At 37.3% G+C, this 16,647-nt stretch overlaps 1 protein-coding gene across 1 annotated transcript in view; it reads left to right on the top strand.

Moving 5' to 3' along the window:
- Positions 1–16,647, top strand: part of KHDRBS2 (KH RNA binding domain containing, signal transduction associated 2) — a 293,914-nt gene that overhangs the window by 166,754 nt on the left and 110,513 nt on the right. The window contains exons 5-6 of the mRNA XM_026036664.1: positions 2,064–2,191; positions 4,027–4,222. Of these exons, the coding sequence (XP_025892449.1) occupies positions 2,064–2,191; positions 4,027–4,222 (324 nt within the window). The remainder of the gene's footprint in view (positions 1–2,063; positions 2,192–4,026; positions 4,223–16,647) is intronic.

Genomic DNA, 16,647 nt, shown 5'->3' with positions numbered 1-16,647 from the left:
AGGGCATTGCATTCCAGAATTGTGCAGATCTGCACATCTTGCTATATTTTATAAATGTTATTTAGATTTTCTTTTTGGTCAATATTAACATTTTAAATGATATGCAGATCTGGATAAGGAATAACAACTATGAGGCAATTTATTCTAGGGATTCATTTATTCAGGAATGTTGCAAAGGCGAAGATTAAAGCAGCTACATGAAAAGCTGTGACTTCCTACCATGCAGGTTTTTTACATCTCTCTTTTACCAAACTTACTTACATTATTTCTGAAGTTCACTCCTTGCATTGGTGCAGAATCTGAAGGGTAAACTCAACTGGCAAGTTTGAAGTCAGAATCCTTTCAAAGCCAGGCRTGAATAACAGATAATATTAATCAAGGCACAAGTTATACCTGTTCCATTATTACTGTAAATATGACCTGACTGATGCTATGTTTTTGTCTGTGTTTTACAAGCATATTGATTTAGGAAGATGTCCTTGGCTTAGCATCATTAATGTCAGGCCAGTAGAAAAAATGTACAAAAAGATTTGGAGATTACTGTGAATGAAAAGCTATTACTCTGTTTCTTAGCAAGTGGGGGTTTATTTTTAATTATGATTCTGCTGCAAATGTCATTTGTAGTATTGCATAATGAAGTTTTTTCTTTTTTTTTTTTTTAGGTTTTGTTAATAGATTTGATAACAGATTCACTAATTAGAAATTTAGAAGTGAAATTTGATCTAAGAGGGTACAATTTGGTGATAATATAGTAACTCAGTCTTAAATTTACCTTATACTTTATAAGTGAGAGCACCTCATTAGCTCATATTCAACTAGGCATCCACCAGATCATTTCTGGAGCAACTGAAATACTAGTCTGGAGCAATACTAGTCCAGACTGGAGCTCCAGTCTGGAGCAATACTAGTCAAAGGCAATTGCTTGTTAAAGGAAGGAAAAACTGAAGGGCTGAAATTCAATAAAACTGAAGGGCTGAAATTCAATAATCCTTCCTGTTTTGAAACACTAATTAACTGTTGCACAGTTCTGTTGTCGCAGAGCCAGCTACTGCAGCAGGCTCTTATTACCATGATCAGCAGGCAAAGAGCGGGATACAAAGGAAAGAAACCAGATAAAAAAAGTCATTCTGACTGAGACAAAGACTGCAAAATAAGTATAAATTGTCTAATATTGTGTATTTTGTATCAGTAAGAAAAGAAAATTAATCTGATCATCTGTTTGCAAAGCCAGGAGAAGCTAGAGCGGATACCCTGCAGGCTTACMATAGGCCTATTTTATATCATCTAACAATGTTATTTGGTAAAGATGGTATAGTAWAGTTAATTCTGAGCTCTAAAGAAAGAACTCTGTTTAGAAATTGTTTAGTGGATATGCAGGATAAACTAAAGGCTACATTCAGTGCTGATAACATTCTGCCAATGGTACAACTACATTCAGTGAAAGCACCACAGGAAATTATACAAATGTAGGGTTTCAATTCATAACACTGTAATCACTGGAATGTTATGATTAAATCATCCAGTTGAATTAATCTAGTGTAAATTTTCTTTGCCAAGGTGCAGAAATTATCTTACACTGATAGGAGAGGATCTGTGTATGGAGTGCAGAAATGTAGCCAAGGGTGTCCACGAAAAAAATATAACATATTTATAAAACACATTTTTTCATCCAATCTAGCTCTTTGAGATTGGCATTTTATTTTTAATGTGAAAGCCCATTTGCRTCATTTACAGATATATTTTTGTGTCTGCTTTGTATGTATGCCTTGTGTGACATGTGTGTTTACTCTGTGTGTGTGTCTTCCTATAGCCACCTTAGTACACGCATAACTTGGTCTTTCCACGTATTATAGGTAGCTGTCCAGTCTTTGAAAAACTCAATTTCATATCATTTCTGAATACAAAAATATAATTTTCCAGCATACAGGTAATATTGCAAAACAATTCATGCAAACGAGACCCACATAGAAAGATGGGAAATGCCAAACAGTAGTTTTGGGTGGCTTAGGAGTACAGCYAGATTATTGACCAAGTTTCAGTGAGTTTTACCATTTACATTTCAGGATTATAAYGATGAAATTCGTCAGGAGCAGCTGCGAGAACTGTCCTATTTGAATGGTTCAGATGACTCAGCTCGTGGACGGGGCATTCGAGGAAGAGGGATCCGTGTGCCACCTGCCGCTCCATCAAGGTATCTTAGCATGAACTATCATGCCACTAGTTCAAAGTTTAAATAAAAGAAAATCATATACGCGTCATGATCAGTGAAGCAAGATGTTTTTCTTCCAAGAAATTGTCTGATCTGTGTTGTTCCCAGTCCTCAAATGTGCAGTTCTTCCATATTGGGTGGTATACCAAAATACCAGACTACTAATCAGATTATACGCATAATATTTTATCTATATTATACATATTGCATTATATATTATTTGTTCTGCATGTTATCAATTCCATATGAGTTACACTGACATTGTCTAGAAATGTTGGTATATGAATTTGTTTCCTGATTTCCTCCAAGTACTCATATATTGGCAACGGATAGCTCTGGCTCTGTTCATAAGGCCAATATATAATCTTAATGCTCTCTTTCAGACTCATTTTTCACTGTGAACCCTTGAGAAATTTGTTGCCTAAGGCATCTAAGTTATATAGTTACTTCTAGGCCTCCACAGAGATCATTTCAAGATGGGTCCTAAGGAAACCACTTTTATTTCAGAGCAGATACAATGGGGAGCCTCCTTATTCTAAACTTGGTGGAGAGGTTCTCTTTCAGTAATTAAATTTGTAGATCTTGCCTGTGRCCGTTTTTCCCCAAAGGCCTCTATCACGTTTTCCTTCAATTCTGTTTGAATTAAATCAGAATTTTCTATATGTATTGTGAGGCACATGCTTAGATTTTTTTTACACTTGACATTCATTTGCCAATGATACATTTGCCAAATAATGATTTGCTAAATGGTTTGCCAATGGTGCATTTCATACATTTGCCAAAACCCTGGCAAGTGTTAATCTTCCACTGGAAGTCTTTAAAAGAGTTCAGAAATCAGTCTTCCCTTAGACCTTATGTCTTTGAGGAGCTTCACTTAAACTTATTCCAAAAACAGTTCACTCTAAAAACATTGCCAATTAATTATTTAAACATTTAATTAAATATTATCATTAAATAGTAAAGTGTATGTAATAAAATAAGGAACATCAAAAGCTATGGGTTTGACTTTCTCAGTAGCAAACTTGACAGCAGTTTACACTACGAGGGAAATGAGTTCACTGCTCCAGAGCTGGCTGTTAAGTGATGCCAGTCACGCTGCTCAAGGATGCTGCTCCAAGAGAAAATTCAAAGCCTGCTTCCCTGGTATATCCCTTTCTAACTTAGGGTGTCATATAATTACCAGACCTTGTTTGTAACCTGGAACAGCTTCTCCTGCAGACGTGCTGATTAGTGCAGCAGGATGGAGGCCACGTAAAAGAGCGAGTGGAGGCTGAACTTGTCTGTGCTGCTCTCATACACAGCAGGCACGAGCAGAGTCGATGCTACCCGTCCGTTCTGCTGCTCTAAATTCAATGAGAAGGAAAGCGCGTCCCTGCCTTGGTGCCACTGCTCTGCTTGGCCTTGCCCTGAGCATTTCTGCCATCTACCCTACTCCTTTGCTGAGCAGGTCCCCCTGCCCCGCAAGGAAAAGGAGGATGTTAAAGATGGTCACTTCTGCAGGTTGAGGGCAGGACAGGAAAGTCCTCGCTCTCTTCTTGCTCTAGAGCTTCCTTAGAGTAACTCTGCAAAACTGAATGACATTACACAGATTTTCACTGCTACAGGCATYAGGAGAACTGAATTTAAAAGTCACTGGATGTCTTAAGAATATTGCCTTTCCGTAATACAGTTCCTCTGGAGATATTGCCTAAAAGCGCTTGACTGCCAAAACCCCAGTAACGCGTTTTTTAAATAATATTGAAAGAACAACTTGCTTTAAGATGAGGTAATGCTTGCACACGCTGCCGAGCTCTTAACTTGYCTTCCCTCCTGCGCAGGGGCCGTGGGGGTGCGATCCCGCCGCCGCCGCCTGGCCGAGGGGCGCAGACCCCGCGAGGAGCCCCGGTGACGCGCGGAGCGCTCCCGGTGCCCCCGGTGGCAAGGGGCGTTCCCACGCCACGCGCACGGGGCGCTCCGGCCGTCCCCGGCTACAGACCTCCCCCGCCACCCGCGCATGAGGCCTACGAGGAGTATGTAAGTAACCGCGTACGTGAATAGCACATGGGAGCCCCACTTCTGTGGGCACCTTCAGGTACTCCTGGGTCTGAAGGCTCCATCCAACAATTCCGCTCTTTCTGCAGCATGCCTCATGTTGGTCTGTCAGAGCCTCAGCAAACTTGTGTTTTAGGTGATGTGGGTTCCTAGAGTTTCCATAGCTTATCTTAGGATATGGGAAGTCATGCTCAGTTCATCACAAAAGAGCAATATAGATCCTCTAGATTCTGCATGATGGCTGAAAGTTATGACCTAGGCAAGTCCTTACAAATAGTAAAAGATGTCCTTTGTGAGAAAATAAGATTTCTGTTTGTTCTTCCAAGTCCTTTTGATTACATATAAGTATCACAGAATCACAGAATGATTGAGTTTGGAAGGGACCTCTAGAGATCATCTAGTCCAGCTCCCTGCTYCAGCAGGGACACCCAGAGCATGTGGCACAGGGCGGCATCCAGGCAGGTTTGGAAGATCTCCAGAGAGGAGACTCCACAACCTCCCTGGGCAGCCTGTTCCAGGGCTCTGTCACCCTCCTAGGAAAGAAGGTCTTCCTTACATGGAGATGGAACTTCCTGCATTTCAATTTATGTCCATTACCCCTTGTCCTGTCACTGGCCACCACTGAGAAGAGTTTCACCCCATTCTTTTTACATTCTCCCCTCAGGTACTTACACATAGTGAGAAGATCTCCTCTCAGTCTTCTCTTCTTCAGGCTAAACAGGCCCAGCTCACTTAGTCTTTCCTCATACGATAGATGCTCCAGTCTCTTAATTGTCTTTATTGCCCTCCACTGGACCCTCTCTAGAAGCTCCATGTCCCTCTCGTACTATGAATTCCAGAACTGCACACAATACTCGAAGTGCATCCTCACCAGAGCTGACTAGAGGGGCAGGATCCCCTCCCTTGACCTGCTGGCAACACTCCTCCTGATGCAGCCAGGATCCCACTGGCCTTCTTGGCCAGGAGGGCACTGCTGCCTCATGGTTAACTTGGTGTCAACCAGGACTCCCAGGTCCCTCTCTGTGGAGCTGCTCTCCAGCAGGTCGACCCCTAATCTGTACTGATGCCTGGGGTTATTCCTCCCCAGGTGCAGGACCCTGCACTTGTCCTTGTTGAACCTCAKGAGGTTCCTCTCTGCCCAACTCTCCAGCCCGTCCAGGTCCCTCTGGATCCAGCCAGTTCTCAATCTACCCCACTCTCCACTCATCTAACCCACACTTCATGAACTTCCCCATGAAGATGTTAGGGGAGATAGTGTTGAAGACCTTGCTGAAGTCAAGATAGACAACATCTACGGCTCTCCCATCATCCAACTGGCCAGTCATCCCACTGGAGAAGGCTGTCATGTTTGTCAAACATGACTTCCCCTTGGTGAATCCATGCTGACTACTCTTGATCACCTTCTTTTACTTGACATGCTTAGAGATGCTCTCTAGGATGAGYTGCTCCATCACCTTCCCACAGACGGAGGTAAGGCTGACTGGCCTGTAGTTTCCCGGCTTCTCCCTTTTGCTCTTGTTGAAGACTGGAGTGACGTTGTTTTCTTCTAGTCCTCTGACACCTCCCCTATATTTATGAATATATTATATATACATATCTATGTGTATATATGCTTGCATTGAAAATTGTGTGTTGTAGATGCATAGCAGAAATAATAGAAATTCAGGTAATTCTTATGGAAACTGATACAATAATGCATATTAACAGTAGCAAAACTAACTATCACCTTTTTATGAAGTGTTATAAATAATCATGCAGTAAACATCAAAGCTTTCAAGTGAGCCTCATTAATGTTCCCTCCTGGAACCATCACCATAACAACAGGCATTCAAGTAGTGGAGAGAAGTACCATCAAAAATGTCTGACTTCTTCTAACTGTGGCAAATCTAGGCATAAAATGAACATCCATCCACTCCATTATCTTAAACTATCATTATGAAAACCATTGAGAAGATAACGATCTTATTCAATTAGACATTTTTCTAGAATAAAGAAATTTGAGGAAAACCATGTTATTCATAAAGCTTTACCCAACCACATATGTATGTAAATAGGGTTACACCAAGAAGTATCACAGTTTTGTATGGGCTTTTCAGACTGTGTCATTTAGCAGTTTGCAATGAAAAGCTCTTGCCATTTTGGAGAGAAGTATAAGTGCAATCCAAATACAATTTCATCTTAATATCTTATGGACTTTGATAACAATTAACCCTCTGTTGGTGTGAAAGGGGAAAGAAAATTTCAGAATCCTATTGGATAAATGTATGAATTTGTAAGTAGTATTTCAGGAGAAAGGCTTTTAATTTTACATGAAAGAATCAATTTTTTTTCTGAATAACCCACTGCATTACATATCTGGATTCTAATAACAAGTGAATATATTCATTGGCCAGCAACAAATGTCATATGTAGATGTCATATATTGTTCTTTTGTACTAAATCTTAGAGATGAAAAACTAATTCATAATGAATGATTTATCCAATTTACTTTTTCTCCTTTTATGCTTATAGGCTATCCACAAGCATATTGCAGTTTCCATATATTTATTTTCTTCATTTCTACAGTATTCCACCCCCAAGTTTTGCGAGAATGTAGAGCACCTTTATACATATGCAGGCACCTTTGGACATTGCACATGAATGCAATGTCATGGAATGATCTTTTTTTTCTTTTTTTTTTTTTTTCTAGTAGAATGGAATCATTTGAATGCTAAGTTGAAAGTGAACCTCAGGAAACAGAATAAGATGACTTTAGCAGACTTTTTAAATATTTAAACAGTATTTCATGAAAAAAAAAGTCTTTAAATATTTGGTCAGTTCTACAAATCAGAGATTGTATGGACCGCTCAATCTTGAAATATCTAACTGTTGAATTCAGTTTGAATAAGCATTCAAAAGTTTGGGCCACTCCTGTGTAATTATTTAACATCTAAATACTTTGAGGCTTTCTTATGACTTTTGTGAGAGTATTTAAAAGAAAATACATACAATACATACATACAATACAATACATAGAATTCAAGTCTTGTTGGAGCATAGAACATAGTTACATTTAGCATTTTGAAGGTAAACCCCAAACAAAGGGAAAGTAATTTTCAGTAGCTTTCAAAAAAGATGAGGAATACATAGGAATATGTTCCCTTGGACATCCTGCAAGGGAAACTCAAGTTACACACCTACTTCCTTCTCCTTTACTTACTTATGTAACAGATAGATAGCTTTTATTGGGAGTAGCTTCTAAAGATTACCTGAAAGAGGAATTGTGGGCATTAGAAAGTATATGGAGAGGAAAGAAATTGTGGCTACGAGAACATTCCTTGTTTTTTTTAAAAAAAAAAAAAGAAAAGAAAAGAAAAGTTAATTGTGAATGACTTTGGATGGGGTGCTTAACCAACATCTGCAGTGCAGCTTCCCAGATCAAAGAGATTGTGTTTGGTTTGTGGTTCTGGTTCATGGTTTTGGTTGTGATTTTGGTTTGATTGGTGAATGATTTGTGACCCGCTGTTCAAAATAACTAGACTTAGTTCAAGCTGCCTTTCTTTCTAAGAAGAAGTTCTTTACAGCACAATTCAGAGAAGCTTGAATTGGTCATTATGAACTTTCCTCAGCAGAAGCTTTTTCCACCAAGCTGAAGTAAAGCCCTAACCTCTGAGACATAATTTAAACCTGTAATCCACAAGTAGTGTTGCACTGAAGCTGTCCTTAGCTGCTGAAAACTGTTTAAAACTATCACAAAACTGATCTTCTGGACTTTGCTTTCTGGTTCTTTTACAGCAAACCACATGGTGGTGTTCCCCATTGCATGCATTATGGATCATACTCATAATCCTTCCATCAATACTGTACACAGGTTGAGTTGAATTATTGCCTAATGAGTCTTTCCATGTATAGCAATACATGATGTAGCAGTTGGTGGCATTGGCTCACTTAACAGAGCGTTTCAGGGGCATGCACTTAACTTACTCACTTACTCACTGTATATTGAGTGCTTTTATTGCTGCTCCAAGGATATTCAAGAGCCTGAGAGGGACAATCGGAAGGGCTGAAATGCCAGCAGGTTCAGCTGGAGCTAATGAGAAGAGGACTATTTGAAATTTATCAAATGAAATTTGTAAATTTAATTAATATTCTACATTGTATTAGGCAGAAGCTTTTTGAGTAAGGGGAACAGTACTGAAATTGCATTATAATTGTCTCTCTTAAGCTTACATCTTGTACAGTTGTGGTTTTAGCTATGAGATTTGTCTGCTCAACAGCTGATGACTGATCCACACCTCTGATAACGTTTCTATATTAGAGTGCCAAACTAGGAGATGGTAAATAAAAATGAATTCAAACATTGTTTCAGTCCTCCATCATCACCTTTATTGACAAGGCCAATGGAATGATTAATTTTGTGTCATTTTTTTCATTATAAAGGTTAAGTTTTGTTTGATTGAACACACGTTTTTATCATCTACCTGAAATATAGTAAGGATAATTAACATAAGCATCATCTCTACAAATTGAGAGGGAGACTTCTGGAGTCTTTTCTCAACAAGAAGAGGCAATTTTAAAGACAAAGGTTTTGTTGGCATCTTGCGAGAAGACAGAAAGATCATGGAGCTCTTTGATTGACATTCATGATTCACAGAGCAAGGTGAGAGCAGGAAGTGCTTGAACCCTCCACTGGAAAGAGTATCCTATTGAGACAACAAAGCCAATATTCAAACTATATTCAAATCTGAACATCCAGATTTTTTCACTTAATTAAAGCTAAATATCTGAAGGGTGCTTAGCTCAAGTACAAGCCAAAAATAGAGCTGCTTTCTGATCATGATTTGGAAGATACTTGGTTCAGGAGCTGTATTTTTGCCTTCTGAATCAGAATCTATTAATGACTTGTGTGATTATGTTTTTCTTTACATTTTTTTTTCAGAGCTATGTTGAGCCTTGATCTTACGTGAGTCTAGAAGTGACCTAGCACTTGTCCTCTTACCCCCTTCACAAATAATATTTGCCAGTCACAGTTACAAAACAGAATAAATTTGAGACTAAAATGCCTCATGTATTTAATTTTCACTTGTACTTGAATTGTAATTTCTGGATGAAAAAGAGAGGAGCTCTAAACTGATGAAATGAGAACTGAGAATTAAAATCAGTGTTGTATCAGACCTTTCTGTACTGCTTTAGCCAAATGAAAAACACAATTGCTCTGCCAAATTCCCAGCACAATTAGAGAATGGAATAAGAGGACATAGAAGGATGGAACTTCTCTGCAATATTTTTAACATATTAAATATGTAAGACTTCTCCCCATTTTGTAATTTCAAATACCTACATGAATTTTGAAGATATGGGAAGCATTAAGATCTAGGGCAGCTGTATTAGAGAGCAATTTTAAATGCAAATATTCTTTCTCACCCCTCATTTTTCTGATAAAATTGGTCAAACACAGTTTCTGGTTATTTTCCTGTATATATCAAGAGTAATGCTCTTAGAAAGGCTCCAAAAAAGAACCACACAATGAGATAGATTGTGCTTTTAATGTCATGCTGTTCTTTCTCTCATTTCAAACTATTTTAAATGAAAGCAAATGTCACATTCAACTTCTTATTGTCAACTCAGTGGTTATTTACATTTTTTCAATAGTTTTCAAACAAACCGAAACAACTGTGCTCATGTTTATTCAGTAGCAAGCCAGACAATGAAAGGACTGACAATAAGAGGCATTTTGTTACAATTTAACATTTTCAAAAGAATAATCAGCATTCACTTGTGACGGTGATCCCAAAACTGTGGTTGCGGAGGCTTTGTTTCATATTTTGGGCTGGTGCTATTAGGGCACTTTAAACCATTCTCTCATCTGCTTCGAATGTGGATAGACACTGCATAAACAGACCTACTCTTCTGCTTCATGGCATTTTTGCACCTGTATTCATGCTTTAATGAATATGTTAAACTGTGAAACTGGTACTTGATTCTGCTACTTTTGAAGTCAATTCCTAAAATCCCAATAGGACAATTTCAATGAGAATGAGACCAGGACAACTCAGGAGACTTGTTCCAAACTTTCAAACAGTATAATATATTGAAGGTGCTTTTGTTTGTTTATTTATTTGTGTTTTTTTTTTTTTTTTGTTCTGTGTCTCTTTTGGATGAAAAATCAATGAAAAACACCCTGAGACTAAAATATTTGAATAAGGCAGAAATTGGAGACATGAAAATCCGCATGGCTGAACAAATTGATGATAAATGATTGATTACTTATTTATGCTCAAGGCACTTAGATAACGACCTAAGCAATACTCAACTTATATCTGCTGTGACTTGAAAAATCAAATTTTATTTTACAATAGCAGCAATAAACAGGATATTCTGCTATAAAACAGGATATAATGTAATATAATAAACAGGATATTATATTATCAGAAGGACTCTATCGAGTATTGTGAATTATGGTCTTAGAAGAGTAGAGTGAATTTTTACATTCAAACTGTGGTGAATTTAGACTGTTGATTGTATAAATATATTCATTCTAAAAAATCCAGCAACATTAATACAGAATTAAAAGTGGCAACTTGTTCTTGTTTTCTAAAAGAAAAATCTCAGACATCATTAAAACTTCAGTTTCTAGAAAACTGAAGTTTTAGATTTTTTTGCTTACCTGTGCAAAGTCTAACTGGGGTCATGTTCTTACAGATGATGCTCTGAACAAATAAGGCTTATTCCATGAAACCAAAGGGTCTGTCCTGAGAGCAATCCATCGATAAATTTCTCACAAACTGACAATGTGTTCTAAAGTAGACTTTTCTACATCATTTTTCTTCATTTAAATGCAATGATCATTTACATTCAGTAAACTAAACTTTAGTCATACGATGCATAAAACTGTAATGTCTGTTTATAAATGTTTCAGAAGGTTTTTATGAAGCAAAAGCTCTGCTGTTTTCTTCTTCATACTGTCTTTATTTTGCAAAAATGATACTCTTCTTAACRTTAGTTCAAGTTTTCAGTTCGGGGTTATTTGCTGTGCTAGGTAAAGTTTAAAAGAAAATGCTGATGCAGCTTCATACATTTTAGGATTATTCCTAATGTTAATACACCTACAATCTAATAAATATTTATGTTTGTTATACATAGATCTAAAGGAAGGGCATCTCTCAACTGATCATCCATTCTTCCTTTGGCCCTTAGATATTCATAGTTTAAGCTGTTATGTTGATAGGACCCTATAAAATATATATGGAGTACTCTCCATAGATACAGTATTAGTCTCTGTCATGCCATACCATTCAATCATGAAACAGTTTGGCTGTTGAGCCTGTTACCAAAAATGATTTTCAAATGTTAATTGTATGTGTCACAGCTTCTGCCTTAGCTGATTTTCTCACCAAGAACAGTCCCTCCCTAAATGTCATCATATGGCTGTATTTTGCCACCCATGTTTTTCATTTTTGTGGCAGGTTGAAAAGGGGAGATTCAAACAGTGTGTGTACGAACTCATAAAAACTAAGTGGATTGCTGCTAGAGAATTTTTAAATATAAATTAAGATTTTTTTTTCCTTAGAATTTCTTATTCAGATTTAATCCACTGAGATACTAAAATGTTAAATAGTTTTGGACTACCGGGTACATGGTCACTGGTGGATTCCCCAGGAGCCAGGCACACAGAGCAATTCTGTGGCAAGGAAGAAAGCTCACAACAAGCTACTGTTTCTTGTAGGCACAGAAACTTCATCCGTGTCAGACAACTGCAGAAGTTTTTATTCAGGATGCAAACTTAGTGTATTGCTTTAAACTGTAACAAAACTGTTGAGAAAATTGGTCTCACTATGAAACACAGCACCTTAAATTTGACCTAGAGGGCTCTTAGAAAGCAATCACTAGAAGAGGGAGATGAACTGTAATGACTCCAGGACGATAAAGTAGAAGACTAGAGATGAAAAATGTACTTCCTCTACACAGACTTGCTTCTTTTTTCCCAATAATATTATGGTTGCCTGCATTTTAATAGCTGCTACGGTCATTATAACTGCTATTACTCATAGATGGTTAATAGCTCTCTCTGACTAGCTGCTGTTTTTTTGTAGTCCTTATTGATAGGCTATAAAAATGTGAGGAGTATAGCATTCAAAATAATATAATAGAGCATTTGTGAGGTTAAATTAAACAGGTGAGTACTTCTTATGTATTAGTATTGTAAGAACATGCAAGCATCCTGAGAACACTCTCGCAAACGTCCCCCATTGCCACCCCATGAAGTACAGCAAAACTGCCCTTCCCTCATTGTCCAACTCTGGATATCTTCCCTAGTGGAGGACATAACTCAAGGCACAGCTGAGTATCTCTTCCTAACAAGTTTCTTGAGCTTGACCTATGTATTCATACAGTCCTCCAACTCTTCAGACCAACTACAGAGGTTCTGTGATGAAAATATTAAGCCTTTTGGTAATACACTACTGCCAATTCTATTCATCACCAAATGTCCATTACATGGCTGGAAAGAGTTCACATGTGAATTAGGAGCAGCCTTAGTGTGAGAGACCCAATATTCTGTCTTTTGTTTGGGCTTTTCAGGTCATAGTGGTTTGACCTTACAGACTTGCTATGCATCCTTGTCAACTGGAGAGATCCAGTTTTTTAGAAAATTGAATCTTAAAAAGAAAAAATTTGAGATCTCAGAAGTGAATCTTATTTTGAGACAAAGTATAAATTGATACTCTGTAAGTATTTTAATATTTTACTTTCTTGCAATAGCTGCTATCTTGTATTTTATTCCCTAAGAAGTATAAGAGCTTTCTGATGCAACTGATTTGCCTTGTATTGAGTGTCTGACTTACTTTGTATAGTTCTGGGTTATAACTAATAAGTCACATTGAATTAATTTTGGCTGCAGTCAATAACTGTATGGCTGACTCAGTGAGTAATACTTAGATTATTTCAAGTTCCCTGTAAAGTGGATGATTTAAGGACTTGAGAATGAGGACTTGCAGAATGCTTTGCAACCTAGCGTTATGGTATCCATTTAGGTAGGGAGGTTTGGGAATAAAGATTTAAATCCCTGAAGACAGAAGAACTGAATCTAGATTTTGGATGAATGAGCTACTGGATTTAAAAAAAAAAAAAAAAAAAAAAAAAAAAGTGGAAATTCTATCTCTAGTTTTTTAGATTTCTTTTTCAAAGAATTCTCAGATTCTTTATACAAATAGCTTTCACACCATAATTACCAGGTAGGTTCCAAGGCTGTAATCAACAGCATGCAGGCCTTGCCTTCCTGTAACTCAAAGGATGGCATCTAAATCCTGGAAAGGACCAGGCTTGAGGCAAAGTTGTTTTCAGACTTTGCAAGAGGAGAGATACAGGATTTCCACTAAGTTTCCCTAGGTGCCTAAATTTTATTTTTAGAAAAAATATGAGCAAAAAATCTGATTCTAAATCTAACGATTAAACTCTACCTATATACTTGGAAAAGCCTATCTCATCTCTAGGAGGAAAGCAGATAAGAGGGTGCTGAGGAGGCAATACTGTTTTGGTAAACCTTGACTGTAAGGTTAAGATGAAATTCAGTTTTGAAAGAAAGGAGTTTTGAAAGAATCCTCTTTAATTCCCCAAGACCAGAGCACCTGGTCTTGCTGTCTTTTCTGTTGGAGAAAGGGAATTGACTGAAGAACTAAGTTTCTTTTCCTTTTTGAAATGTACAAACTCATTTGTACTTGATCAGAATTTATATATTCAAGCATAAACAAATGGGTCGGTGGATACGTTCTGAGAAAATACTGAAAATTCTGCAATTAGAAATAACTAAGAAAAACTAAAAGACATCATCATATATAATATACACTTTCCAACTTTATTAACATGAAATTTTTCCTTACATAGTTGGGAGGATGAGTTTGTTGAACATTCCTTTAAATTAGTGGATTTGTGTTTACAATGTAAGAATATATAAATGAGTATGAGTTAGATGTTAAGTCTGAATCATGTAAAAATAGATTATTTGGGGGACAGAATAACTTCTGTTAATGCATTTTCACTCTTCTCATAATGATGCATTCTGCTGTAATAATTTGCTTCTTAAAGAACACTTTAGCTGTGCTGAAAGTGCTGGTTAGTTTTACACTATACATTTTATTACAGGAGTATTTCTTGTTGAACTGCCCTGAGAATTGCTGACCTTCTTTTGAAAAGATAATGAAAAATCCAAGCGTACACTTTGTTCCTAAGTTCAAAACATTATGTACCTAAAATGCTTATTTATTTTTTGAAGTCTGCTAGATGCAGATCTGCAATTTTATGACTGCTTTATCATTTCCTTATTAAATAAAAAGCATTTTTCAAAAGCCAATATAAAAATGCTTTAGAAAAGACCAGGTGTTCTGGTAACCTCTCCATTCTTTATGAGGAAGAGAAGATAGAAGCAATGAAAATAAACACCAAATTATCAAAAACCGCAGAATTCTGAGGATATATGCAAGCTTGCATATGTGATCTGTAAGTTTCCTCATTGTCGCTATGACTTCATATTCAGAAAGGAAATGCCAGGCATGATGAGGACAGTCAGCTTTTTGTGTTAGTAGGTGGTCCTACTAACCAAGCAATGTAATAAGAAGTGCAAGTAAGGTAATAAGAAGTCAAAAATCCGTTAATGAATTATTATAAAACCAGAGAGGCCCTTTGAAATTAGATGGAGATCAGAGTATTCCAAGAAGTGCTGGATGGGTTGAATCAAGCCATGGTCCTCTGAGATATTTTGGTTGTACCACCCAGCAAATGGCCCAAAATACCTCTTTGTAATTTTATTCTTCCCAGCAATAGATTTAAAAAGCTGAATTTTCAGGCCACAMCATAAAACAGTTTTGGATGGGGATTTCATGGGTGGAAATGGAAAGACAGTGGGCTGAAGCTCCTAAATCCTGCTCTCCTTCTCCAATAGGCAAATAAAGGGTAAGAAAAGGGCAAATCTGAAAGAAAGCAGATAATGTAATAGATTGCCTAAATATTAGTATAGTCGAACTTCAATGGCTTGATTCATTTAGATTAATTGATGTAGTGTTCCTAGGATTTTAGATTAGCAGTTTAGATTTAAATATCCCTAAAACAAATCACAAACACAAATTGACTCTTTGGATTAGAGTAGCTTGTCCTTTATAGTCCTTGAAGGGGCACAAGAACAAATAAATGTCCAACACAAAGCCTTGTTTACATTTTAGTAAGCAGCTTGAAAGGATCAAAGACACAGGAGTGACCCCTTACCGTTCCTGGGGAAARCCACATCATATGTAATCTTTCAACTGAAAGCCTGGTTGAACACAACGTGAATGTAAAGATTATTCCAGAGAGCGCTGGCCACCGTGTGAGTTGCCCTTGTGATTTACAGCTGCAATACCATACCCTGCATGAATTTTATGATATAATACTCTGTCAGTTCTGGAAGCGATAAAGTGAACCCTTGGAGATAACTGAGTCAGCCTCACAGCGATGGTCCTTTCAGGATGTGACTAACATTTCTTTATTTAATAAAGAAAATGATGATGTGATTCAAAATGTCATGCTTTAGGTGTAAGACTAACAATCCTATTAAACTATAATACAGATGATAGATACTGTAAGTGCTAATCTAGTCCAGAGTAATGTATTGGATCTATTTCAAAGTAGATAGATAGGAAGTGACAAAGACCACATAGAAAAGAAGTGGAACATTGTGACCAAGTATTCAGTGAGAGTTAAGAAGGTTGCAGTCATTTTACTAAGACATAGGGAAGCAAAAAACTTTTCAACTGTAAAGTGCCATCATTTTGTTTATTTATGTTTAGTTATGATTGCAAGTTTGTACAAATAGTATACAAATATGAGACAAAAACATATCTTCACCAAGGAGAATCCATTGTATGTAAGAATTTCCTGTAGTGCTACACCAGTCCTGGTATGTCCTCATGATGGTGTTTGAGCACTTTACAAGAATACATTAAATAAGACTGATTCTTTTAGATGCAAATCATTCTTTCCATTAATGTCTACCTAAAGGGGAATGTCATTTATACTAGTAGTATCTGGTGTAACAGATTAATTTGAAAACATATGTATATTTAGAGAAATGAAGAAGTTTTATTTGCAGTTGGAGAGCAGGAGAGGAAGTCTGTTGTGTTTTGTGTTGACACTCGTTCCATAATCTTGACTGGTCCCTGCAGAGTTTCTGCCTCAGTAACAAGGCAAGCTTTACCTTGTGATTTACAGCTGCAATATCAGGCCCTGCGTGAAAGTCRTGGCAAAATTGCCTGTTGACGCTAGAAGCTGCAAAACTTTACCTCCTTACAGAAAGTTCAGGTTTTACTGATAATGGAACTTAGCAGCCCAACTCAGAGGTGTAGCAGTTGAATCAGCATCTGAAATACGAATATCACCACCTCTGATACTGCCTAGAGAGG

The sequence above is a fragment of the Nothoprocta perdicaria genome, unplaced genomic scaffold (genome assembly GCF_003342845.1).
Source record: "Nothoprocta perdicaria isolate Ctin4 unplaced genomic scaffold, notPer1 scaffold_184, whole genome shotgun sequence".
Classification (NCBI taxonomy): Eukaryota; Metazoa; Chordata; class Aves; order Tinamiformes; family Tinamidae; genus Nothoprocta; species Nothoprocta perdicaria.
This window is presented reverse-complemented; position numbering and strand designations above follow the sequence as displayed.